At 40.8% G+C, this 24,917-nt stretch overlaps 2 protein-coding genes and 8 non-coding genes across 14 annotated transcripts; 9 read left to right on the top strand and 1 right to left on the bottom strand.

Annotated features, from left to right (window-relative positions):
* Positions 1 to 266: 266 nt before the first annotated feature.
* On the bottom strand, positions 267 to 10,828 carry C1H11orf54 (chromosome 1 C11orf54 homolog). The gene is made up of 9 exons (XM_071733857.1): positions 10,716 to 10,828; positions 8,035 to 8,143; positions 6,030 to 6,128; positions 5,013 to 5,086; positions 4,144 to 4,245; positions 2,988 to 3,164; positions 2,562 to 2,711; positions 1,831 to 1,947; positions 267 to 656 (listed from the first exon to the last, which is right to left on the bottom strand). The coding sequence occupies exons 2-9, from the start codon at positions 8,090 to 8,092 to the stop codon at positions 483 to 485; spliced, it is 951 nt and encodes a 316-aa protein (XP_071589958.1). The 5' UTR covers positions 8,093 to 8,143; positions 10,716 to 10,828; the 3' UTR covers positions 267 to 482.
* TAF1D (TATA-box binding protein associated factor, RNA polymerase I subunit D) lies at positions 10,821 to 24,484 on the top strand. Of its 5 annotated transcripts, XM_071733830.1 has the most exons (15): positions 10,929 to 11,012; positions 12,921 to 13,160; positions 13,267 to 13,732; positions 13,999 to 14,174; positions 15,465 to 15,519; positions 15,830 to 15,998; positions 17,683 to 17,731; positions 18,953 to 19,075; positions 19,338 to 19,385; positions 20,218 to 20,252; positions 20,809 to 20,881; positions 21,623 to 21,671; positions 22,575 to 22,652; positions 23,481 to 23,551; positions 24,233 to 24,484. In XM_071733830.1, the coding sequence occupies exons 2-6, from the start codon at positions 12,934 to 12,936 to the stop codon at positions 15,956 to 15,958; spliced, it is 1,053 nt and encodes a 350-aa protein (XP_071589931.1). In that variant the 5' UTR covers positions 10,929 to 11,012; positions 12,921 to 12,933; the 3' UTR covers positions 15,959 to 15,998; positions 17,683 to 17,731; positions 18,953 to 19,075; positions 19,338 to 19,385; positions 20,218 to 20,252; positions 20,809 to 20,881; positions 21,623 to 21,671; positions 22,575 to 22,652; positions 23,481 to 23,551; positions 24,233 to 24,484. The 5 variants fall into 5 exon arrangements, with proteins under 5 accessions (XP_071589921.1, XP_071589931.1, XP_071589945.1 ...); XM_071733820.1 differs by having other exon boundaries at positions 10,821 to 10,942; positions 23,481 to 24,484; XM_071733844.1 differs by having other exon boundaries at positions 22,578 to 22,652; positions 23,481 to 24,484.
* LOC139791858 (small nucleolar RNA SNORA40) lies at positions 18,718 to 18,845 on the top strand. Its single transcript, XR_011724068.1, has one exon. It is a non-coding gene; the product is annotated as a small nucleolar RNA SNORA40 (small nucleolar RNA).
* Positions 19,079 to 19,220, top strand: LOC139791850 (small nucleolar RNA SNORA8). Its single transcript, XR_011724060.1, has one exon. It is a non-coding gene; the product is annotated as a small nucleolar RNA SNORA8 (small nucleolar RNA).
* On the top strand, positions 19,600 to 19,732 carry LOC139791852 (small nucleolar RNA SNORA1). Its single transcript, XR_011724062.1, has one exon. It is a non-coding gene; the product is annotated as a small nucleolar RNA SNORA1 (small nucleolar RNA).
* LOC139791847 (small nucleolar RNA Z40) lies at positions 20,415 to 20,487 on the top strand. Its single transcript, XR_011724058.1, has one exon. It is a non-coding gene; the product is annotated as a small nucleolar RNA Z40 (small nucleolar RNA).
* LOC139791855 (small nucleolar RNA SNORA18) lies at positions 21,437 to 21,568 on the top strand. Its single transcript, XR_011724065.1, has one exon. It is a non-coding gene; the product is annotated as a small nucleolar RNA SNORA18 (small nucleolar RNA).
* On the top strand, positions 22,303 to 22,441 carry LOC139791848 (small nucleolar RNA SNORA8). The gene has a single exon (XR_011724059.1). It is a non-coding gene; the product is annotated as a small nucleolar RNA SNORA8 (small nucleolar RNA).
* LOC139791853 (small nucleolar RNA SNORA32) lies at positions 23,089 to 23,211 on the top strand. Its single transcript, XR_011724063.1, has one exon. It is a non-coding gene; the product is annotated as a small nucleolar RNA SNORA32 (small nucleolar RNA).
* On the top strand, positions 23,596 to 23,725 carry LOC139791851 (small nucleolar RNA SNORA25). The gene has a single exon (XR_011724061.1). It is a non-coding gene; the product is annotated as a small nucleolar RNA SNORA25 (small nucleolar RNA).
* Positions 24,485 to 24,917: the final 433 nt, after the last annotated feature.

Raw genomic sequence — 24,917 nt, 5'->3', positions numbered from 1 at the left:
TTCTGTCCAGGGCTGCCCTGTTCTGTCCGGGGCCGCCGGCAGCTCACGGCCGCCTTCCTTCCGTCTCTCACGTCTCAGGCAATGCCCAGCCCGGTTTGCTGCTCGGAGCTGCAGCGATTGGCTTTACAGGGCTACTCTCCACCAAACTCTGGTTTAATTTCCCGCTCCAATTTATCTTCTGTTTCCCTACCGCCAGCTACGACCACACAGGATGCACAACCAAACAGGAAAAAAAAAAAAAAAAAAATTTAAAAATTACACAAGAATACTGCAACGAAATCACCGTTTTAATTCAGTCGTAACAATTTCAAGCGTGGATACGCTCTGAATTCCTCTCTTTTACAAAACGGAAGTCAGCAATTTACCGCTCGATTTATTCTCGACCGTGATTAATGCGGATTATTCGAAGCGTTACAAAAATCAGCATCCGTAATTCGGACAGACCAGGGTGAAGCCGCCGCGGCTCCCCGCATCCCCGCAGCTCAGTCTCTGCCGATGAGGTGGGTCTCCGCGGGTCTGTCGATGCGGAAGAGCAGCTCGGCGGGCAGGAGGTACCCCCGGTACTGCACGCTGTCGGGGCTGGTGTCCTGGTGGTAGTGCCCTCCCTCCCCGTGGTGGCTGAAACAGTGCGTGTGCTCCAGGCGCAGATCGAAGCCCTGACACCGGAGAGAGACCCGAGAAGGTGTGAACGTGTGCTCACGGCAACCGCGGATACAAACCCTGGCACAGTCTGTCTCTAAACATCTCAGACAGAGCCTGCTCCGACCATCAAACAGGGAAAGACTCTTGTGAAACTTAGACAAGAGGAGCTGGGTAAGGCTTCACCATAGGACACGAAAGAATTTAGAAATCCGGACAGGCACAATTTTTGATGTTAATCTACAGATTTCCTTTTTTTCCTTTCTTTTTGCTTTCTTTCCACTGGGATTAAATAAAGCAGTCACACCAAGGAACCCTTACTGGAAACCAGAACCCCTTTGCAATGCATGATAAAGGGACAACCTCTCTTCCAAGACTGAGAGACAGCTTAGAAGAAAATGGGAATAGAGAAAAAAATAACAACTTGCATACTGTGAGATAATCCCCACCAGTTTTTTTATGGTAGGCCCAATTTTTTTTGTTAATCTACAGATTTCCTTTCTTTTTGCTTTCTTTCTACTGGGATTAAATAAAGCTGTCACACCAAGGAACCCTTACTGGAAACCAGAACCCCTTTGCAATGCCACAGACCTGTGTGATAAAGGGACAACCTCTCTTCCAAGACTGAGAGACAGCTTAGAAGAAAATGGGAAGAATAGAGAAAAAAATAACAACTTGCATGCTGTGAGATAATCCCCACCAGTTTTATGTATCATTGAATCACAGAATGGTTTGGGGTCAAAGGGACCTTTTAGCACCTAGCAAGAGTCTTTGTAAACTTTAATTTGCATCAGAAGTTATGAGACAGATGCTTCACATGTTTTGTCATTAGCAGAGACAGCTCTTACGAAAGTGAACTACATAAACACACAGCTGAACAGGCTTCAGTGCTCTTGAAATTTCTCCTGGTGTGGCCAGCAGTGGATGGAAAGTATGGTGTTGGGTTTGGGACACAAACATTTGCAGCTGGAACTGAACCATCAGGTTCAATCCACCATGAACAGCCACTAAATTTCATAACAGATTGACCTACCCTTAGTTCAAAGCAGTGACAGAAAGAAGAAGCTTCTATTTGATTACACCAGCTCTGGAAGAGTTTAACAACACTCCTTTTCATAAACAGAAAATCACATTAAAGACAAAATTGATTACAAGTCTCAGATTACACTTGGAAAGGAGAAAGAGACTTACTGGATCTCTGGAAACTATTACTGGTTGACAAATCAGTGGAGCCTTCATTTCAAAGAATTTCAGCCAGTTATTCACATCCTCATCGGTGTTCAGAGGACAGGCAGAAAATTCTGGAGGCTACAGCAAAAGTGCAAGCTTTTTAAGTGAAAGAAACACAGTTGTATCAAGATTCTTTTTCTCTAGCAGCTTTCCTTCACTTTTCCCTTCCCCACTATTCTGTTCATATTTCTTTTTGCCTAAAAGAAGCTTATCAGTGTTTCTGCCAGAAAGAGAAGTGACCAGAATGTTGCATCTTTGCATAGGTAGTGGGAGCACTGAGAAGTGAGGATTCTCCTCCTGGTACATTTTAAAAGCTCATTTATTTAAAAAAATTTAAATTTAAATTAAAAAAAAAAAATTAAAAAAAAAAAAAAGTCTATTGCTTCTGATAAATATGATCTTGGTTCATCTATTTAATCTCAGTTCATTTTACAATAGTTCTAAAGTTCTTTACCTGCCTACAGATTTCAAAACAAAAGATTAAGGCCATGTAATCCAGAATCACTAGTTTTGTAATGTCAGTTTTGTAAGGTTAGCTCCTTACTTCAATACCCTGCTTAGCCTAATAGTGTATGCATACACTAAAAAAAAAAACCAACCATAAAACAAAGTGAAAGCACTAAGATGTTACACTGTGATTTATCCTTCTGTTTTCAGTAGGGTGAAGAAAGTTACATGAATTGAGAACTTACCATTATGTGAATCTTTGCTTTCCCCTTCTGGATGATAAATGTACCACCCATCCCAACTGGCTTTTCTCCATAGTGTTTCTCTAAAATTTGTCTCAGACAAGATACAAAGTTAAGTTCCCCAGTTCTTCCATTGGCTTTCACTTCAATAACCTGGAGAATAAAGTTAATATGTCACTGTATCCCACTGCAACAGTCTGCAGAGGTCTCTGAAAGCTGCTCTGAAGTTCTCCCAAACTTATAAACCAAGAATAATTTTTGAAAATGCGAGTCTCACAAATTCACAGGCAAACACATGTTTGAGTATTTCTTTCATGGACCTACTACTTTACTTTTATTACAGAAAACTGATAGGAAAACACCAAAACACAAGTTTCCCTTCAGCTACAAAGCTCTACAATCACAGTCACCTTTGATCCAAATACATACCTTACCAGGTTGGCCCTCACTGGCATAAAGGTTGGCCAACAGCCCAAACTCACAATCAGTGTATTTACTGCTGTACTTCTCAAGCAGGCACCCTTTATCTGCAGGATTTATGTGAGCAAAGTAGCTCCCATTTACAGCAGGCTTTTTTTCACTCTTAGTTTGAACGATAGGGATAAGCTGAGAAAAAGAACATGTCAGAATAATTCAAAAAAGTAAAAAAGAATGTGTAAGAGTCAGTCAAATGAGCAGAACTAACATAAATGCAATTTAAACTTTATGCCACAATCCCAAGAAATAATCCTCTCTGTCACACAGCTGTCTCTCTCAAGATGAGGCCTGTACTGGTAAGAAATATGCACTACTACTGTGATATAAATTAAAACTCTGGTTAGCTTTCTCTGGAGAATTACTTTTAATGTAATGTGATGATGAATGTTAGTGTTTAAAAAACAAAGAAAAATAAAATAAATTTTAAAAGTCTAACCATTGGGATCTGAGGCCTGCATGCAAGTGTTGGAATTCTGTGTACTAGTTTCTCAGTGTACAGTAATGACCACTATTATAGTGACCCAAATTTAATACTGAGATGAACTATCTCATCTTCCTCACCTGCCATAATGAATCAAAAGGAGATGGCCAGACCAGAGGCTTATGCTTGAAAAGACTCTGACCAACCAAAGCCTTCAGAGGCAGCAGCTGTCATCTCTTGCCTCTCCTGCAGCTGATCATTTTGTATTTGGCATCTTTAAAATTTACAATGGAAAAACAAAGCCATCCAAGAGGGCAAAAGGAGTACTTCAAAGCCATTTACCAGTAACTTTTACAAGCATTTCTAAATCTTGTCATTAAAACCTCTGTTCAGATCTTTGTCAATCAGTTTCAAAAAATCATGTTTCTTGCATGCTTCAAAATAATCACGTGCTTCTTGTAGGATTACAAGTTAAAAATTAATCTTTATTATCTGAATAGTATGCATCTCTTGGGTGGCCCTCATCTGAATTCCTTCTAATGTATTTTAGGTGCTTTAGGCATGAAATGTTTATTAAATGTTTATTAATGCTTATTAAATGTTTTGTTGTAAATGGGAAGTACCCAGCATAACAGTGCTCTACAACTATGACTCCATTAACTGAGAACCATCACACTTATGACTGACCTCAGCATTTCCTCCAGTAATCCTAGATGAAGCAGCTCCAGCTCCAAGAAAGAAAGCACCAGGTAGCTCTATGTCTTTTGCAACTGCATTTAGATCATAAATCTGCAAAGAGAAACAATCCTTTGATTTTTGCTCTGATGTGGAATTGTCACTCTATTCACTGTAACCTCTGGATGCATCAATGCTCAGCGTCCTCAGTAGTATTTTGGATAATTAAGTTGAACAGTTTCACAACATTTCATAGTAACAGATTTGTAATGTCCATTTGTATTCTGAAAGGTAGAGTGCCTGCATGGTCTGCTGAATTTTTGTTTTTACTGAAAACTGTATTTGTTTAAAGTAAGAAATGGAAGGGAATATCACATAGAGACAGAAGGGGTGAGGTGTCAGAAAGGAGGCATGATAAAAAAAGCACATTAATGCAAATCCCATGTTGGTCTGAAAATACAAATACAGCATGGCTGTATTTTTTTACATTTTTTACATTTTTAAATTTTTACATGGAAGCATGGCTGTGACTTGAAATCACAGGCATGATACAAGCCATATATAAACATGCAGCCAAGCCCCTTGTTTAGTAGCTCCTTCCATGGCTCCTGTCATGGATGGTGTTTCCAACACTACCCTGTATTTGAGAGCAGCAGAAGATGAACCATCAACCATGATGTGTTATTTTTGCTACAATGTGCAAGATTTCCTGACTTGGTCTATTTTTAACACATCAGAATCAATCTCATAAAACACTGAAAAGTCTTGTTTACAAGTGGAATCATAGTATCTGTTAGTCCTTAGCTTCACTGATATTTCAGTAAGATATTACTTTTATTTTAACAAATCTACTAAACCCCACAGCTATATGAAAAACTCACTTTTTCTGTTTTTGCAACAGGTATAAGGTAAGGAACACCTCCCACATCTGCTATTCTAGGCTTTCCACATATTCCTGAAAGAATAGAGCCAGTTAGCTTGGTAAAACATCTTTTCCTAATAATCTTAAGTGAGCATGCAGCCTAATAACTGGTTCCTTAAACTTGTAAAACTATTTCAGAACACTTATTTCCCTAGCATGCTTAGATAAAATGTTGTCCTATTAAGAAGTCCAGGGACAGTAACCTCTAAAATGTTTCACAGCAGGATTTAATTCTAGGCAGCTTGTTGTAAATTTAACATTCTCTAAGCACAAAAAAATAACAGAATGGGCAACTGCTGCCTTTTGGCAGCTCTCCAGTAAGATGCCCTGACCATATACAGTGGATACCCCCACTAAGACTCCACTTTCAGCAAAGCTGGATCCCCAAGTCTCAGGACAATTAATCCCATTTATTTGGACATGAATTTTAAGAACAGATGAATCACCTTTTGGAGGTGTTTCTGTCACTATAGGGATGACAGAGGGAACTCAGAGGAGTAGAACAGATGACATGTCTGTCTTCCAGACAGCTAATGTCAAAGAAGATTAATCCCACTCAGAATAAGACAGTTTCACTTCACCAACATACATGAATGGCAGGAACATAAAAATTAATGGAAGCACAGCTCCTTAGGCTCAGATAGTGACTGGCATGGATCTAAAAAAATTCTCCATCTAGAAGATAACAACCTAATTTCAAAATCTTTTCAGTACACTAGAAAAATCTTATGAAATAAGTAAGTATTGCAATCATAGGTTCTGAAAAGAAATGACATGTTCTTGGTAGTGACTTGTCCTTGTTCATACATCAACCAGGAAGTAAATCCAAGAAAGAAATGTAGCTCCCTTCTCAAGTATATGCTTTACCCAAAAAACAATTTTAAACTCTCCTAACATCTTTAGAAGATCAAAACCAAGTAGGATCAGGCAGAAAGAAATGGAGAAGTCTTAGTGAAAGACAGGAATGCAAGATTACCTTTAGCAGGAAATTTGAAGGGCTCCTGAGTCAAATCAGGACAGTCTACAACAGAGACTTGAGCATCAGCAAAGTTTTCCTTAAGCCCTTTCTGCAAAACTGTAATAAAGAATAATGGTAAAGTTATTGACAGTGAAAAATTGTTTGACAATTTACTAACAATGATAAATATAACTATTTAGGCTTTATTTCAGCAAAATACATTAAAGGACTTATGCTTACCCTAAATTACTCCATTGATTTAAATATTACTGTCAGTAGGCACTTGTTTCCTGAGTTAGATCTTCAGAGAAGAGTAAAAGCTTGTTCAGATAATTGCTAGTTACCACATTGATTAATTTTAAGAATTTTTAAAACTTTCAATTGAAATACAATAACCATTAGCACTAGCAGCAGCATAATGGGAAGTAACACAGGTAAACTTAAGGCACATTCAGCAGTGGTTTTGCTTCCAAAGAGCAGACAATTACGATCACTGTCAAATATCATGCAAGAGAAAAGGACAAAGTAAGTTCTAGCTGAAGTGGGAAGTAGTTCTTTAAATAAATAAACTTAACTGTTTGCAATAGCTTGATTAAAATCTCAAACTGTCTCTGCTGTCTGGAAACTTCTGACAGGATATTACCTGTCATGTTTACATTAATTGTGGAGATTTTCTGGCAAGTGGCACTGTCAGTTCAAAACAGATAATGAATGGTGCTGATGATAATGAACATCTCTCAAATCTAAGATTTTGGCTTTGCTTCATATCAATGTTTTTAAGATCAGAACCAGAAAAGTCACTCAGACAACAGGGAGGATTCTGACTTAGACAAATGAACTGTTTGAAAACAACTTTCAGACCTTAACTGAGTGTGGGATTGCCTGCACATGCACTTCTTCAAATATTGTGTTAAATGGCCCAAGTTCTTTCATGCCTTGATATTTGTTTCAAACTAAGGAACAGAAAATCCAGCCTGTAATCTTAAATCAGGCAGTTCCTTAATCACTCAGATGACTTTCCTGTGCCTTTGTTTCCTCCAATCAGGATTTCAGACGTATCTGACTTCCTGGGAGCAGATTTACCAAGCTGTTCACCAGAAGGGTCAGTAGAAGGTACTTGGCAAGTTTCTAAATCCATCTCAGCACCTCCTGGTAAGTGGAAAGGGACAGTGAAAGAGCACTCCTCAAATTATACTCAAGAGCTGAACAAAAACAATACAAACCCAAAAGAATTTGCTTCTTGACTCATTTTTCTGCTACTGTTTCAACCTGTTCTACTGCATGTACACCATGTTCTCTGCACAGCCCACAAGTCTATAGCAGGGCTGGCTTTTGGCACAGCCTGACAGCTACTGGGTGAGGAAAGCACTGGGAACCAACCAGGGACCACACTTCTCAAAGCATGGAAATGTCAAACTGACAGATTTGGAGAGTGGCAGACTGAACTTAAGACTTCTCTGAAAGAAAAAAAACCTTTAGGTCCCTTCCGATCTTAGTTATTCTCTTATTCTCAGCACATTCTGTGAAGGCTTTGGAAAGAAACAAACTAAATTAAATGTTTCCTGCAGCCTGGTCCTAAGGCAATAACCAAAAGAGACAACTAGGTTCCAGCAAGAGGACCTGACATGCTATGCTGCATCTTGTTAGCTGTGTGTCGGAGTAATCCTGAAAAAGAAAGAAATGTTGAAGGACAGAGGAGGACAGATAATCCTGTATATAAATAAGTTTACCCTGTACCTGTCAAACTTTCACAATCCCTGCACAATCTGCAAGTGCAGCAGTTTTACAGGGATGGAGAGCCTGATGGTATATTTTAATATCATTGGGGTTTGGGTGAAGAGTCATTGTTTGCCTTGAGGAAATTACAGCATGAAGAAAAATAGTGCTTTTCTTTACATCTTAGTGTGCTAAGAGTAGGAACATACTGCATGTACCTGCTTTACAAAGGTTTTGATAAGAGCTTTAAGGTAAGTTTGAAAAGTACATTATGAGTTTGTAAAAAGTTACACGCTGCATGACTTACCCCCAGCAAGCTCCTCCAGACTTGGAACATGGAAAGCAAACCTTTCAACTTTGGCCATTTTCTGATTTCTTCAGGTAAGAGATTACAATATACCACACTGTAGGAGTAACTGATATGATAACAAGGGTAATAGTTTAACAATTAGAACAGACTGTTTTCAATATATAACTTATTTTTCCATTTCATTCAAGAATCTATAGACAGCAGTAGAATTGTAGTTCTGCCATAAAAGGAAGGACTAACGGCTTCAAGATTGTTAATTTTCTTATGTGCTTTGGAAGAAAACAAGTTTTTCAGCCCTATAGTTGGCTCAGTTGGCATTACACATGCTAGTCCACAAGCTTGTAGCTTGGTGTAGGCAAAAACATCCCATACTGAATCCAGATAAAGGGAGAGGTCAGGAGATTATGACTCCAGGCTTACAAAGAAGAGAGAAATTTGGTTATGAAGGAAAGCTGGGCTTTTCTGAGCATATTAACTACCTCCTCAGGTCTGTCTTACTTTAATATTTACTTTTCCAGCACTGGCTATGGTGGACTTTCAACCTCAGCCGTGACAGAATCTCCAGTTGATTCTGGGCATGTTTCTGCTTTTGGAGGGGAACTGGCCAGCAGCAAAATAGAAAACAACAGCAGCAATTCCTGCAGTATCAGACTCTGTACCCATACAAAGTCAGTAACAAAAAAGTTTTGTTTGAACACAAGTTTAAGGACCCCTTTACAAATGAAGTTTATTTCTGTCAGCCTTGCAACAGCAAAGTCAGCTAATAGGGCAAACCACTAACTCAGGGCAGGAACAGCTGATTATACACTACCTATTATTCAGCCACAGCAATCATTAACTCCTTAGGCACAGCAGAAAAACACAGCAGAAAAATAAAATGGATCCCAATTAACCAGATCTCAGGCCTTGGGATTACATTCCCAGATCTGATAGAGTTTTTGTTTGTAAGGCCTATGATGTGAGCTAGCTGTTTAGCTAGAATTCTAGCTACTATTTTGAAAATACCCCAACTTTTATGATTGTCAGAATTTGTAGCTCTCCTTATACCACAGGCCCTTTGAGTCTGCATAAAGGAAAAAAACAACACAGTAGAATGAAGAAATAAAGAGTAGGGAGATCATAGCAGTCACTTAAGTATTTGAGCTCAGAGTTCAAATTACTGCTGTAGCAAGCAGTAGAGAAAGGGTAAAAGACAGGTACATTAATATATACTAATTCTCATCTTAGTTGGTCTTATCTATCTCCACAGGTGACTCCCTCCCTCCTTTGGCTGTGAGGAGAAAGTAACAGCCTGGATTTGGTGCCTCTGGTAGAAGCCTACTGTCATATGGAGTGAATCAGACTCCAAGACTTTAAGTGGGGACCAAACACAAGAAAAGGAGTAATTAGTCAGAGAAGGAAAGTGAGAAGATGGCACTGGCAGTATAATTTTAAATTATCCTCATCCCCTATCCTTTTGCCATGGCCAGAAGGAGGATGTGCCAGTGCTTGACACCAGCTCAGGAAGTTCTAAAACAGACTGACAAGACAGCCTAGAGCTGCTGTTGTGCAAAAAGGCAGAGTGTAAGATTTGGACATACTTCAGATAAGTAGGTTCGGATTTAACACATACACCTGCTGTTTAAGACAGTAGTAAGCACCTCAAAATCAAGAAATGAGAGAAAGACTATAGGAAAAGCTCCACGTGTCATAATAAAAAACCCTGATATGATTGCTGGACATAGTCCTTCCCAGGAAGGGCACAGAAGAAAAGTAGATCCCTGATTTACCAACTCAAGATCATTGACAGGGGAGTTTGTGGGGTGTGGGGACAGAGAACCTGAAAAGATCCATCAAGATCCATCATAGAGGGGTAGACTGACATTGAATTACTACAGAGGACTTTCAAAGAAAGAACACAAATGCTAAAGGGACAGTAAGACTGTTAAATCTGGGACGGTGCAACAAGAACTGAGAGAACAGGCATAGAAACTGACTTGAGAAGTCTATCTTTCTGAAGCAGGAAGAAAACATCAGAGAGGGACACAAGAATGCCGATCAAATGGGAACCATAATATTAATAAGGTGGGGAAGGTTGTCAAGTACCCAAACCTGAACCACAACTAGTTTGGAGGGTAGATAAAAGGCAGAAAGAAGCGGTCACAGGCAGGCTGGAGGTGAGTGAGGGTAGGGGGGAAGGAAATATCCGGGGAGGACTGAAGAAGGCAGTCAGTGAGAGAAATTTAGTGGTGACCAAGGCGAGCAAAACATCTACAGATGCCTTCCCAGAGGTTGGATTCCTGAGGAAGGGCAGAGGCATCTGCTTGAGCGGCTGGGATCTGGGGAAGGGCAAAGTCAGGTGAGGCAGACGAGACTGGGGTTCTTAGCACAGCATCCAGGCAGTTCAAGGCAGCAAAGAAACATTAAAGCGGACGCTGCGCTTGCCACGGCTGCGAGAGTAGAGAAGGAATCTACTGAGGCAGGGACAGCCGGAGCCCGTCCGGAGCAACAAGCAGCTTCTCGGAGCCTCACACCGAGCGGGAAGTGCTGGAACTGCGCCCTTAAGGGGAGCTCGGACCCTCCGGGAGAGGCGGGGAGCGGCTGAAGAGGGAAACAGCCGGGAGGTGCCCCAAACTGCGCAAGCCTGCAAAAGCCCTGGCGGACAAGCCCCAGCACCCAGCCCCAAGCCCCACACATACCTCTCCCACCGTCCGGCTTTCGCTCCCACTGCCTTTCCCAGCCGCGGCCCGGCCCCGGGACGGCCCCGTCCCGCCTCGCCTCGCCACTCCCAACATGGCGGCGCTGAGCTGCCGAACCTCCCCCCTCTCCTTCCCTCCCTCCCGTCATCCCATGCGCCTCTCGCGAGCGCCGGGCGCTATTTAAGCCTTGGGGCGGCCATTTCGAGTCCTTTGGGTGAGGCGAGCGGGTGAGCGTGCGGTCGGAATCTGCCGCCATCCGCGGCCCTGGGAGCGAGGGACCCGGGGGAGAGGGGAGAGGTGTGTGGGTATCGAGTCATGTCCACTCCCTAAGAGTCTCCTCTGGGGAACCTGTCTGCGGGGAAGGGCCCGGGGCAGGTCAGCGGACAGGCCAGGCCAGGCCAGGCCAGGCCAGCCTTGGCGGGGAGCGGGCGGTGTGGCGGCCAACGGCTCGTCGGGAGCTGTGCCGGGGGGGTGTTCCCGCCCTGAGGTAACGTGGCGGTGCTCACGTACATTTTTGTTTTCCGCGGCGGCGACCCCGGCGCTGCTGAGAGACGAGCTTGGCGGGGGGGCAGGGTCGGGAAGCCGTGTGCTCGGGGCCATTCGACCTGAGGTAAAGGCTCGATGGCTCTTAGGAAGAGAGGCGTTCGTGTGAAGTAATCACCCGGTTACATGTGGGTTGGTTTTAATGCCCTAAGGGGTCTGCGCGGTGTGCGAGCTGTTCAGAATAGAGCTGCAGAGCTGGGTTACCTCTGCCTCTCCCGGTCCGAGGGGCCCTCTGCCTCTCAGGCCTTGAGTGGACCGATGTGTCCGCAGCTGGTCCAAGGAAGAGGTGCAGGTTGATGTCAGATATCCCCTTTCCTCACAGTGAAAGGCAGATTCGGGCCCAGCACTGCTATTTGAGGTGCATTAGGGAGAGTTTAAGCTCTAGTTTATTTTTCAGGCTGCTTTTAATGCAGTATTGGAATGAAGTAATTTTGAAAAATAAAGCAGGGTAGGCTCTGCTCTCAATGATTAGATGATTCAAAAAATAATTTTAATGCGCACTGCTTAAAGTTCAGTCTCTGATGTAAGGCTGCAGCGCATTTGTGATCTTCGTGTTCCCTTTTTTCTGAGGATAATTTAGAGGTCTCTCTAGCTGTGTGGGTGAGACGGGTGATAGGACTTCATATTGTGAGCACTCATGGCTGTGCATGTTCTGCAGCTATTTGTTCTGGCCTGCTATTCTTTACTGCTAATCTACAACCATCTGCTCCCTTTTCAGACTTAGCCATTTGCTATCGTATGGGTTTGTCTTATGCTTTTTTGAAGTGTTCTTCCTGAATTTGCAGTAATTTGTATTCTGAAACATGAGGCTGTTACCCAGACAGTAGCAGGTTATCTGAGGGCACTAAATGAGCTCTGGCATAGTGTATTCAGATGCTAAATTGTATGTAATTACAGTTAAAACATTAATGGTTATGATAATGGGCTTGTGAAACTGTAAAAAGCACAATAAAATCACGAAGTTACAAATGTACAGGGCTAGTAAATGAGCTAATAAGCAGGAAGAATAATTTGAGGTATTTACATGGGTAGAACAGATTGTTTTTTGTTTCAGTCCCTCTTGCATAGACTTGAGAGCTGACATGGTAGATTGAGGTGTTTTGAAGATTCAGCTGAAAATTAAAATTCTGTGGGGCTCATCTCTTTATGGATTGCTGGGTGGACAAAGGTTTGGTAGACTGCTAGAGTAAGAAGCTTTATATATCATGTAGCTAGCAAAAAAAACAGAGGGAAGGTGTCATTCCTTCTGATGGTGGCACTGCCTTGCATTAGTTTATAAAGGTTGTAAGCCAGAGTGAAGTGACCATTTATAAATACCAGAAACTGTTTGCTTACATGTGTGTGATTACTTAGGGGGAGATGAAAGGAAAGGGTTAAAACATTTAGAATTCACCTCTACAAGTTTCTGAAAAAATTGATGTAATTCTGAAGTTAGTCTTTCTTTGAGCAGGAGTTAGAGCAAAAGAACTGTAAAAACGCTGTGAATATCCCAAGTGGCACTATTTAACTGTGACTCTGAAGATTAATACATTTGCTTGTGGATCTCAGGAAAAATACATGTTGAGGTTTGCTCAGGTTCTTCCTTCAGAATTCACCCTGTTAAGTGGAGTGGTTTGTTACCTGATTAACATAGAATTTTCTTGAATTCTCATTGATTTTTAGGGTAAGCTGAAACATGAGTGATACAGATGAATCCCAGGCTTCTGATTCTGATTATGCTGAGGCCCAAGAGCTGATCTGGAGCCAGCAGAAAGAACTAGATAAGGTTCATACACAAATGGAAAGTTCCTGTTCAAGGCAGAAGAGTGCTGCTCCTGAGGAGTCTTCAGATGAGCTTAACAGGACACATCAACCAGCAGCTGCTCCAGCTGAGATTATACTGGACACCAGTGATTCAGAAATGTGAGTTTTTATCTCTAGTTTAGAATTTTTCCTGTGAAGAACATAGGTCATATGTAATAAAAATATACATTCGTTTGAAAGTAAATAATTTTTTTTCCTTCTTCAGTGATCTCACTGCTGCTGGTGGCAGTGAAAACCATCCCGAGTGCTCCATTGAACCTTCAGAGCAAAAAAGATTTCAATCTTCAAGGCAACAAGCTGAATCTGCTTCAGGAGGGCCTGACAATGAAAGCTCTTCAGATTCTTCCTTGTCCCCTCAAAATGCAGTGAAATCATCTGAAACTTCTGGGAAGCAGAAGTCAAAACTTAATTTGAAAGCCATTTTTGCCTATCACTTCAGGGGAAAGAAGTTCAAGGCTGCTGCACACCGAAAATACAAGGAAAGCTCACGCAAGAAGAAGAAGAAGAAGAGAAAGTATGAGAGCACAGGGATGCCTACAGGGAGGCCACCACTGACAGCCTCTCCTCAAGAGCAGAAGAGAAGGCTTCAAGACAGAGGTTTTCAATTCCCTTTTGTTGAACAGCATTATGGGAAGAAACATATTCCCTTAAGGATGGTTCTTGGTTATGAGGTGAGACCTCTGCTTTGTGCAATAAATGTATTTATATAGCAAAAAGAGTGACTTTAAATTGGTTGTGTTGTGCTTCTACTTGATGTGCTACAATTAAACAATGAAACAGTTTTTAATTCTGTTAAACAGGACACTTAATGTTGTTTAATACATTTAAGACAAACAGAGCTAAAACACAAATGTCAGTATAATATCAAAATTTTGTTGATAGTATAAATGCTTTATAGTGGTATTTTTGAGATCTCACCTGATACGCTTTTCTTTAGCAAGCAGCTGCAAAGGGATTCTTCCAGTACATTGAAGTTCTGAAATATGAAGAACACCTTAAAAAAGCTTTGAAAGCCCTCCAGGCTAGTGAAGATTTAGAAAGAGAATGTCTGGCAGTACGGAAACACAAATATTTAGATGATGAAGGCCCCATTTCCCCCATCCAGGAGACAGAGTAAGTTCATCTTTATCTTTTCAGGTGCTTTTTTGTTCTTAACAAATCTAAATGTGTGTATGCAGGTAGGTGTGTGACACCCATCCCACCAAAGACAGTCAGCTCTTGGTTGCCCTCAGCCTGTTTGCACTGCTTTAGTGGCAAATCCAAAGCCCAGCACCACACAGGCTGCTGTGAGGAAAGCTCTGTCCCAGCCACACAATCTGCTGCTCCTGCAGGAGGTGGCACCAGTGCTTGTAGCATGCAGTTTTGTGACAGAGTTGTCAGTATATGGAGTTCAGTTCCTGTGCTGTCCTGTTAGCCTATATCAACATTGGAATGTCTGAAGCATTGTTTAATTTGTGAACAAAACACTTGGCCAATTGGTTTTTTGCTTGTAAATGTGACTTGGAAGCTCTCACAGAATATTTTTAATACGAAGTCTGTTTCAAGTGGTAATCTGTGTTGCCTGGCTAAAGGTATCAGTAAATCAGCAAGAATATTTGATGCTGTAAATCTACTCAGCATCTTAAAAGTAGAAAGCCTAAAAGATAGTGTAAAGGTTCAGAGCTGTCTTTCAGCTATTATCTCCAGTAATTAATCACTTCCTTGGCTATCTTATGTGAGTTGAAGTATTAATGTGAGCCTATAAAATGAGAAACAACTAGTTTGCTCTGTAGAATAAATGCAAGCCAGCTCATCCAGACACTCAGTTCTCTGTATGAAACAAATACTAGTACTAGAAGGTTATAGGCTTTGGAACAAGTTCTCCTGGTGTTTGTTGAAACAATAGCAGTAAAAATGGCTTCATTTCATTCTGGGGGAGTTCTTTCTCTCTTGAGAGAAAAACTTGTGAATGACTGTGGATGCCTTGTTTTCATGGCACTATGGAGATAATTCCCAGTTGTAATACCAGGAACACAAGTGTGTATTCCTGCTAGGCCTTCCCTCTTACTTTCTTGGTTGTATTCTGTTTTGGTTTTAACTTTCTGACTTTCTAGGTTATTTGTCAGTGTAATCTTAAATGTCACTCCTATTGATATCTAGTGCTGAATCTTTGTTCTGCTGTTAAGCACTGCTTTCATCTTGTCAGTGTGGTTAGGATGTAATTCTGCTGTCAGAAACATGATTTGAGAACAACCTCTTGTAGCATTTTATTACACCTACAAGCTTATAGCACTTCTATACACATAAAGAGAAACAAGGGGTTGTGATAGGAAAATAACAGTTCATGCATTTTAGGCTACTTTAAAAGTACAGAGTGCTTTAAAAATGCCTTAAAACACTTTATTTGAATGTTCTGTATTTCAGTGATGATGACAGTGTGAATTCTGATAATGAAGATGACTTTGATGCCAGAGTAGTGGTGAGTAATTGTTCCTAAACTCAGAAACTCTAACCTTTCTCTTCTAAGGTTAAATAATGAGTAGATAATGTTTTGAGTACTTAATTCTTGATCTTTGATACAGAGTTAATGGTGGGACACCTGTGAATCCTGATCTGTAACACAGAAGGTTGTTGATCTTCTCTTTCAAATAATGCTGGAATGTATAGGAATTCTGGTGTTCTCTGGAGAGTTCCTAAAGTTTGTAAAGCTACTGCCAAAATCTTAACTCTTATTAAATATCTCAAATGTAGTCTTGTTAATACTTGTATCTTTTTTTTTTTTTTCTTAGGAGAACAGCTCTTTCATTTTAAGCAGCAAAATCCCCAGTAAGAAAAAATCAAAGCCAAGAACAAAACATACAAAAGTAACTGAAGTGATTGAAATAGAGGATGAGGAGGACTGTGCTGCTGATAACTGAAATTCTGCAAAGTTCAGTGTAGCAACAGAAAGCTACCAAGGTGAGAGTGGTCACTCTCCAGATGCCTTTTCATGTCCCACCTGGTTTAAAACATGAGTCCAAAGTCAATGTTGAGCTGTCAGCCAAACAGCCTAGCCAGACTTGGCCTAGGGTGAGGGTATTTGGTTTGTGTTGTACATGGTTACAAAACAAGCATATGTCTTTTTTTCTCTAGCTTTTGAGTGTCTGCTGTGCCACCCTGTGTAAAGTGTTAATATCCTTGATTCAGTGGCTGATGCTCTGGCTGAAAAGCCCAGGGTTTGCAAGTTGATTTCTGTTAACTAACAGATCACAGAATTTATATAATCAAAAGTAGGAAAACAAGTTCCAAATACTGTAAGGTGACAGCAGCATAGTATAAAAAGTGTATGCATTGCACACAAACATTTATGTGTTCATGTTACCAAAAGAAACTCAGATGCCTTTCTCTTTCTTAGCTGGCTGTTTCATGAGTGGTACTTGAGGGATTGTTTCTCTGTATCTTACAGAAATGCACATTATGCATTAAAGTACTTGGAGAGCTGAGTTGAAGACAGAATTGAAGCTTAATGCAAATCTTTGTGCCAGCAGTAAAAATATAAAAGTGGTCAGTCAGCTTTGACCAGAATCTTGGCAACATATGGTTAATGCATTTGAATGATAAAATCAGTTGGTATGATTGGGGTTGTCTGTTCATGCAATATAACTTTTGATAGAATGCTCTACTCCTGAATCAAGTACAATAATCTGAAGTTTATCTTAAACCTGTAGCAGTGTAGTGAATCTGAGATGAAAAAATTTTCCCCCTCTTGCCTTCCTCTGTTCACAATGGGGTCTGATGTGAATGTGACTAAGCAGAAGATACATGCTCTTCGTTATGACAGAATTTAACTATCCCAGTTGCAAATACTTTTCTCAAATGTGTTTCAGAGAGTTGGAAACATTACTAGAGAATGTTTAGAAATAGTCTGAATGCAGCTGACTCCTAGATTATGAGGCTGTCATGGTAGCAGTAGAAATAAAATTCAGAAATTTAACTGTGAATGAACTGTGATCTGCCTCACTGAAATAGCCCCCAGAATAAATCTCTGTCAGAAACAAACACCTGTTAGACAGGTAAAAGCAGCCTGTGCTGAATAGGGATGCTGTTGCAAAAAGACACAGTATTTGGTTAATTTCCTCCAAAATTAATTGACAATCTGAGGAGAATCACAATAGGTGGTCAGTATAATGAGAGCAGGTGAAGTTGCATTAATTATATGCTTGAATTAAGGTCCCAAATCTTTGGAAAGGTGTTTGAGGTTTCCCACTTTCAACTGGGGAGCTCTGAGGAGTAACACTGCAGAAGTTACTCTTCAGTAATTGAAGATCACCTCTAACAGTGGTCCAGACCAATTGGTCATAACCAACTCTGTGGCTTCAAAGACTCATCCTGGACCTAGGAGAGGGGCCTTGCTTGGTAAGGCAAAGAGGTGGGATGTGGTGTGCTGCTCATTCTGCAGCTCATGTGATGAATTTTTCTGTTCAGCTTCTGAGTGACTCAAATTAACTACATTTCAATTCTGATTAGAACTGGATAAATACACATTAAAATCAAACTTACTAAAGATTTAAAATTGATAGCAGAAACCTAGCTTTCAGCTTTAGGACTCTTCAGGGTTTTGACCATTTCTGATAGTTTTTACTCATTTGCTTTTTTCTTCTAGTTTGTTGGTTTTGGAAGATTTTGGAAGCTCAGTTTTCTTGATGTACAAGGTAAGCTTTTGTTTGGTTTTCAGTTCTGTTCAGAGAGCTTTTTTGCTTTACTTGACAAAATGTTTTGAAAAAAAAAAGTATTCCATAGTTCAAGTGAATATATTAAAGTTTGACAGCTGTGCAACTTCTGCCTGATGCTTTCAAGGTATTTCAGTGCAAAATCTCTTTCATCAGTTTGGCTAAAATTGGAGCCTGTAGCTTCTGCTTCAGTGAAAACTAGAACTTTTGAGTTCTTGAATACCTCTGTATTACATGCAGGTTTTGATAGAAGTTATATATAGAAATACTTTGTCTTTAGTGCTGCAGGGCTGCTTAATCTATCTGACTTGGTTTGGACCCTACCTGGGGCCTTACCTGCTGCAGATGCTGGAGAACTCCTGTACACTTCAGTCTCTTGGTGGTACCCCCCCTGCATTTGCAGTTCCCTGGGGTGTAACCTACAAGTTGTGATCACTCCCCTCTGGTAAACTCTCATCTTAAAGCATGTCTCATGCAAGCAAGAGGGACAGCAGAGAAAGTGGTGGTCTTACATGTATCTATTGCTAAAGCTGTGAAACTTCTTACTGCAGGATGTTTCCAAGTTTTGTAGCTTCACGAGAGTCCTGGAAATGGCATGGAAGATGCCATGTGGGATTACTGGACAGGGGAATGTCTTCAATGTGGGAAGCCCTAAGTTTAAAGCTGGGCAAGTAACTTTCCAGAACATAGTTGGGAGGACAGGAACAGAGCACCTTACTTGGCCATTGGTCCTTCACTAGGTAGCATGCTGGTTTGACACAGCATAAATGGTTCTTATGTCAGCATAGCTGATACTGAAGTACTTGCCACAGTTACCTTAGTTCAAACTACATCTGTCTCTAAAAATAGAAAGCATAGCACTGGAAGGTGGTACTTATTAATGGTAAGTACATAGTAAGCTGAGCAATAGCTTCAAATTATTTCAGAAATAATTGGGAAAAAGAAACATGATGCATTCAGCCTGTTCCAGCACGTGTTCAGTTTTTGTCTGTTGCTGTAGACAAAAAACCTGGAACCTAGTGCTTAGAAAGAACCCTTCTTTTGCAACCCACAGCTGATTAACATATTAGTTGTGTTACTGATATGAAGGGACAATATCACATGTACTAAAAACAGTTCATTCAAATACTGACAAACCTAGGGCATGACTTTCATGTTCCAGACTTGCAGAAGTGTAGTTCAGCTGCATCTTTTTCTTTCCAGGCTGCAGATGAACACACCAGCTCTCAGCTCTGCAGCAGTGAGCAGTTGTAGTTTTTTAGACTTCTTGAGTTGCTGGTCTCCTAATGTTCAAATCTGTTAGATGTGTGCATGTTAGTGAACAAGGTAAGCTCTGTGTCTGTTCTGGGCTTCAGCACAAGAGTATTGATTTCTTCAAAGAAAAAGCAGTGCTACAGTTATTTCAGCAGCTGGTATCATTGATTTTCATGCAAATGTACTGGTTAAACTTGGTATTGCTGCTGAAACAATTGGATTAAGTGTTTTAATAGGAAGCTTGTCAAATACAACACTGAAGAACTGTTAAACTGTTAAGGGATAAAAGAATCCTTAAATCTCCAACTTTATCCTAAAATATTTCTTCTTAAAGGGCCATTCCTTTGATGTCTGGAACACCGTGAAAAGCCTCTGCTTCAGGGTAAGTATTGAGGAAATATTGGTTTTCCTAGGCAGAGGTAATTGAATGAGGATATGAAAGTGTTGGCTTTTTGCTTGCCTTTTTACAATGAAGCAGTATTTTATTTTGAAACACAAATCCAGTCAGCAATGAGTGACAAGTTTCTTTTAAATTTAACTGCCTGGGCTTCCAAACCAGAAGCTGTTCTGCAGGCAGTGTGAAGAGTTCATTGTTATGCCATTGTTATTCAGCAGAGAGACACAGCTCACTGTGTGTCTGAATTGAATAATGTGGCTAGAAGAGTAACAGGTTGTGCTTTCCTCACTGTACAGTTAATTGCAGTGGTGACAATGAGACCTGTAACAGGTTTACTTAGTGGGACAGTTAAGCAAACACAGTTCAAAATGAAGCTGATGTAAAATCGTAAGCATTAGTTTGTTTGAATTTTTTTGAATTCTGCATCCTGACTACTAAAGGAACCAGTGTCAGCAGCTAGAGGAAAAATACATGCAGTGGATTATTAGAGCACATGTGTAAATTGTCTTAAAAATGTTCTCATATGTGTTTTATTTACATCACACAGAACCAGCTAACTTGGTTAACTCCTTTATTTGTACCCTCAGTGCCATAGTTCTGCAGTTTCTTAAACTGTAAATAAATCTTGTTGGTAATTGCATGGTAGAGGGGGCCATGGCTCAGATTTGAAATTAAATGCTGAGTTTTTGGGCATTTTTAGCATTCAGATGGGGTAACTGGACTACAGTGCCTGCTTCGTAATCAGTCTTAAGTCTTAATTACTAAAATTCTGAAGACACAACTGTTAGTCACAATGCAACAATTTACTTCTTTTCAGGAAGTCTGCATGATCCACTCTGAACTAGCATCTTGGTAAGTTAGTGTGACAGACTGGTTTGTTTTTAACACTTGCCTCTTGCAGGTTTAACTTAGTGAGCTGGTTATATTGTTGTTTTTTTTTTTAATGGAGAATTGCAGTATTGCTTTAGAAAACAGAAGAGCTTATCTTCCCCAAGCTTGAGAATGCTATGAGAAAATTGTTGTGATGATTGGCAAAATGTTCAACTGCTCTGAAGAGAGTGAGTGAGAAGAGCCTTTCTGAACAAACCTGTTACATGAGTGTCCTTTGCGTGTCACTTTTATCTGGGCATCCATTTTTAGTACTGAATATGCAGTGTTTTGTGTCAGTGAGAAAAATGTGTGTGACTTTCTTTTAGAAATAAATGGATTTATTAAATTTGAACAAACTAAGAGCTGTCAAATGAAGTAGGAAAATATTTATAGTAGTTTTGTGTGTGATTCCAGGGAGAGAGGCTGTCAGAAATGCCTACAGTGGATAGGAATGAGTATTAAGTACTGCTCCAGGTTTTGATGGTTTGTATGCACATACATCTTGGTTTGTAAAATGATAATAGTCTTGCTTTTTCAGGTAGTACATGATTAGAAAAAATGGGAGAAGAAATGCAGGATGCCATTTCAGAGAGATTTAAAGTCCTTCCTAGGTTAGTACAACATCAGAAGTTCTGCATATTCTTGAATGGTTGGAGGGCTGTGGTTTTCAGTGGCTGTTAAGTCTGTATCAGATCAAGTTTATTGACTTGTGAAGCATTTCAGGGCCTTATCAATACTATTTTGCTACATTTTAATGTAGTATTAGTTGTCTGTTAAGCTTAATTTGGATTTGTCCACAAAGCATGACTACAAGTTTCTCAGTCTAAAAGGTTATCAGCTTAACTGCTTAAACTGGTTGTTTTACTTGTAGCAGTAAGCTAACACTTAGCAGGAAAGTTACAGGGAGGGTTCTGTTTGAGTGCACTTTTGTGTTTAATTCCCTTTGTTGTTTGCCTTTTTGGGTAGTGTTGACTTTTAACCCTAAATATGTCACTAATTTTGAAGGAGTTACTTCATCTTTCCCAGTTGTTAGTGTATCATTGACCTTTTCCTACAAGTAATGAAACAAGTTTAAAAGACATTTGGTAGGATGTTTGAGATACCTTTCCAGTCTGCTTGATTTGGATCTTTTTTTATCTTTAGTGTTAATTTATAGTACCAGAAGTGCTGAGGTCTATCCCGATAGGGTCTCCTCTGTAGGTTCCTGTCGTTGGAAACGCCTCACAGAATAAACTTGTGGTTTCACTTTACCCACTGAACTACCTGTTAGCTCTGTGGGATAAAACTGCAAGACAAATTTCTACAGATATATCACTGTAGGGACTGTAATAATACATGATGTTCTCCTTTAGGTACTGACTTATGATACTAATGAAAAAGTGATTCAAGTGGAAAAGCTTGGTAAGAAGCAAGAGATGGTTGTGTTCTGGGACTTCCAAGTGTAATTAAAATGTTGAATTGTATGAGCTGAAATAACTCAGCCAGGTTTTCATGTAGTACCTGATTTCAGGTACTGTTATTGTGGTTTGACTTTTCTGGATGGCTTGAAACAATTAATGGAGTGGTGATTCTTGGTTTAGTGACTATAGGTAAGAAGAGGCAGCACTGTGGTGACTTCATAAACATTCATGCTGCATTTTTGTTCTGTGTCAAGTTGATACTTGGTATTCTCATCCTGAGCAGCAATATTGGGATTGTATCTTCGGAGTTTTGGAGACTCAATCTCTGAACAGCTCAGTCAGTATTACTGGCTTCTGTGTTGTGGAATATACAGAGCTTAAAGAACAGCAAAATTCTCCTGAAGAAGTGTAAAATCTTTCATTGATAGGAATATATAAAAAGTAATAAGAGTTCTGAAGTTACTGTTCCTATTAGGTGAGACTCACAGTCTCTTTTCCCTCTTAGTTGCATGGCAACTTTTGTGAAACAAAGGGTACATGGGTTTAACTTACCTGTAGACACTGCGTGGTGCACGTGTAAACCTTGAATGTTGAAATATAAACAGTTGTGGGTGAGGAACTCCTGCAGCTGTTGCACTGTATGGTATCTGCACCCAGCAGCGTTCTCCTGATGGGGTGTTCAAAAAACAGTGCTAGAGGAGTTCAGCAGTTGGCATCGTTGGTTTTCATTCTGTGGTGTCTGTGAAACCTGGTATTTTTGCTGGTACAGGCTTTGTCCTCTTCAGGGAATTGAGTGTACTTGCTTGCTGTTTTCATGTCCCAGTGTGAGGTACAGACACTGGCCTCTGCAACTTGGCAAGAGCTTTCAAGTTCTTTGTTTTATTTTTTTGTTTATTTTTTTCAGCAGGTGCTTTAAGGTACAGAAGCACCTGAATTAAGCTGTGTTTAAAGGACTGGCTGTGGAAGATAACCTGTTTGACAGGTAAGCACTGAGTTACCTGTCAGGTCAGAACACTTCATGCAACTTCACAGAAGTTTGTGTGTTGATATGAGCACAACATTGTTGCTTTCAGTGAGCTGTTCTAGGAGAGTGCAGAAATGGCTGTCTAGGAACAGAGGTTGCTGGGCAGCAATTGCCCCTGATTCTGGCAGTGTCTGAGCAGGTTGTCAATCTGAGTCATTCTTCTGTGTGTGTTACTTGAGCAGATGTTGCAGCAATCTGTAGTATTAGTTGCTGAATTACACTGCTGTTGGTTGTGGGGAGTTGTTCTGGGAGGTTGTAACATACTCAGGCTTGTTGGTACACACAGCTTGGCTTACATGATGGCATGATTGGTTCTTCACAAGGAAAGGATAAAGGGAATATTGATTGCAGTCCCTCTTAAGTCATTGATGACAGCAGTGAGAGGAAAGTTACCTGGTCATTACCAAGGCTGCTAGGATGTTGCTGTTTCTGGTGAGCTGTGGACATGACCATAAAGCAAGCCCATCAGACTCTTGAATTGCTGCATGATGTGGCATGAAGTCTGCTGGGAATAAAGCTTTAGTGTTGCTCAGACACAGTGCTCCCTGCTGGGGTGTAGGTATGTGGCTGTGTGCTCGGGCACAGACATGATTTAAGCTACAGAAGAATAAAAGTTCCAGTTAGAACATCTGAAACTTGGACTCCAGAAGGTGCTGTTAAGAGGATGATTGTCACGCACACAGAAAGGAGAAGAGGGGGACACAAAAAGCTGCTCCATGCAGTTCACATCCCCCTTCAGTTTGCTGTAACTCTTCACTGACGCTGACCAATCTCTTTAACCCAAAGTGTCTGCCACCAAGTCACTGCCTGTCAGAGGGGTGAACAGCACCACTTGTGTGCCACTGCTGAGTTTGAAGGTAAGAGTGCTTGGCAGAATTGCTGCTACTGAAAAGAAACATCAAGGTCACTTCAAAGAGGGCTCGTGTGGCTGAAACACCAGCGGCTCTTAACGCGGTGACCGCAGAGTGAAATCCTCTGCAGGATGCCGTGGACACTTGGTGTGTTCTACGGTCTATTAATGAGGAGATAAACCTTACACAGCCTCTTGGACTGCAGAAGGATGTTTATCTGCTGCCCTTAAGGTTTTTGAGATGCTAAGGTAGGGAAGAGGCTGCTCAGCTTCATCCTGAAATCAGTAGACAGCTGCAGCATGTGAATTGGAGAACTGGCTGAAGGAGTTGTGGCAGGAGACCCACTTGTAACACTGGAACTTCTGTGCTGCTTCCTTTGACAATATGATACATTCCTAAAGCTGCTGAGATGTCTTACTAATCCTGGAGTAAGTTAAGTGGAGGGTGGGAATTCTAAAGGCACTGAGGAGTTGGAGAAAACAAAGAGATGGCATTGGGTTATGCTTGACATCTTACTAAGGGTTTTATACACATTCCCTGTGTTACTGCTTTTATATCAACACCATGTCCTGAAATGTTCAGTCTAGAGGAAGCCATGTTATGCTAAGCATGAAGATTTTAAAGAAGATGAGTTCACATGGATTTTTTCTTTAGTCAAAGTACTAACAGGTGATTTTTTATCTTCAGGTCCTGGTGATGTTGCTGTGAATCTGCTGTAAGGAAGCACAGCTCTTAATCACAGGAAGAACCCTATCTGGTGTTAACTGCAATAGAGTTAAACTTCCTTACTGTGTATAGCAGTACTGTAACACTCTCTCTGTCAGCTCTTTTTTCCTCACTTGCCTGTCACTGAACTCAATTGTACTAAAGCTCTGGAGCAGTATTCATTCTGTCCAGAATGTCACCACATTTAAATAAAATGGATGTCTGAAAGCTGCAGCCTGGCTTTCTCTCCTGTTGTTACAGGAGAGAGGATTATGGCTGCTGAGCACCTGTGCTACCAGCAACCTCAGGTGTAGGCCTGGTGGCTCTTTGGGTGAGGGATAAGAGACTGCACCATGCCACACCTCAGCTCTGCAGGGCAGGTGGTCTCCCCACTGCTGTTCCCTGTAGAGTGACAAGCAGGCTTGGGGCTTATGGTCTTAAATGAGAGGGGGGTAACAGTGCTTTAGCTTCTGCAGTACATCAGCTGCACCACACAACCCAACAAGCCTACACAGTTAATTGCTCAAAAATAAACTACAATTTCACTACCTTTTAAATGTGACCAGATGCAATGAATTTGGTTATCAGTGGGTGGAGTAGCAGGACTATTTCCATTTATAGCAGAAGTTTTGAATTTGTCCTGTCCTGATGATGTAACTTGGCTCAA

This window comes from Heliangelus exortis, chromosome 1 (genome assembly GCF_036169615.1).
Source record: "Heliangelus exortis chromosome 1, bHelExo1.hap1, whole genome shotgun sequence".
NCBI lineage: Eukaryota > Metazoa > Chordata > Aves > Apodiformes > Trochilidae > Heliangelus > Heliangelus exortis.
The sequence above is the reverse complement of the archived record's forward strand: the minus strand, read 5'-3'. Positions and strand labels throughout refer to the sequence as shown.

What these genes read in the sequence shown, in the direction of transcription:
- C1H11orf54 (XM_071733857.1), bottom strand. Translation starts at nt 8,092, where the DNA reads ATGGCCAAAGTTGAAAGGTTTGCTTTCCATGTTCCAAGTCTGGAGGAG. An exon ending in GTGAGGGCCAACCTGGTAAG is followed by an intron (nt 2,712 to 2,987) that starts GTATGTATTTGG and finishes TTTATTCTCCAG; the next exon opens with GTTATTGAAGTGAAAGCCAA. An exon ending in AAGCAAAGATTCACATAATG is followed by an intron (nt 1,948 to 2,561) that starts GTAAGTTCTCAA and finishes CTTTTGCTGTAG; the next exon opens with CCTCCAGAATTTTCTGCCTG.
- TAF1D (XM_071733820.1), top strand. Translation starts at nt 12,934, where the DNA reads ATGAGTGATACAGATGAATCCCAGGCTTCTGATTCTGATTATGCTGAG. An exon ending in GACACCAGTGATTCAGAAAT is followed by an intron (nt 13,161 to 13,266) that starts GTGAGTTTTTAT and finishes TTCCTTCTTCAG; the next exon opens with TGATCTCACTGCTGCTGGTG. An exon ending in GGATGGTTCTTGGTTATGAG is followed by an intron (nt 13,733 to 13,998) that starts GTGAGACCTCTG and finishes GCTTTTCTTTAG; the next exon opens with CAAGCAGCTGCAAAGGGATT.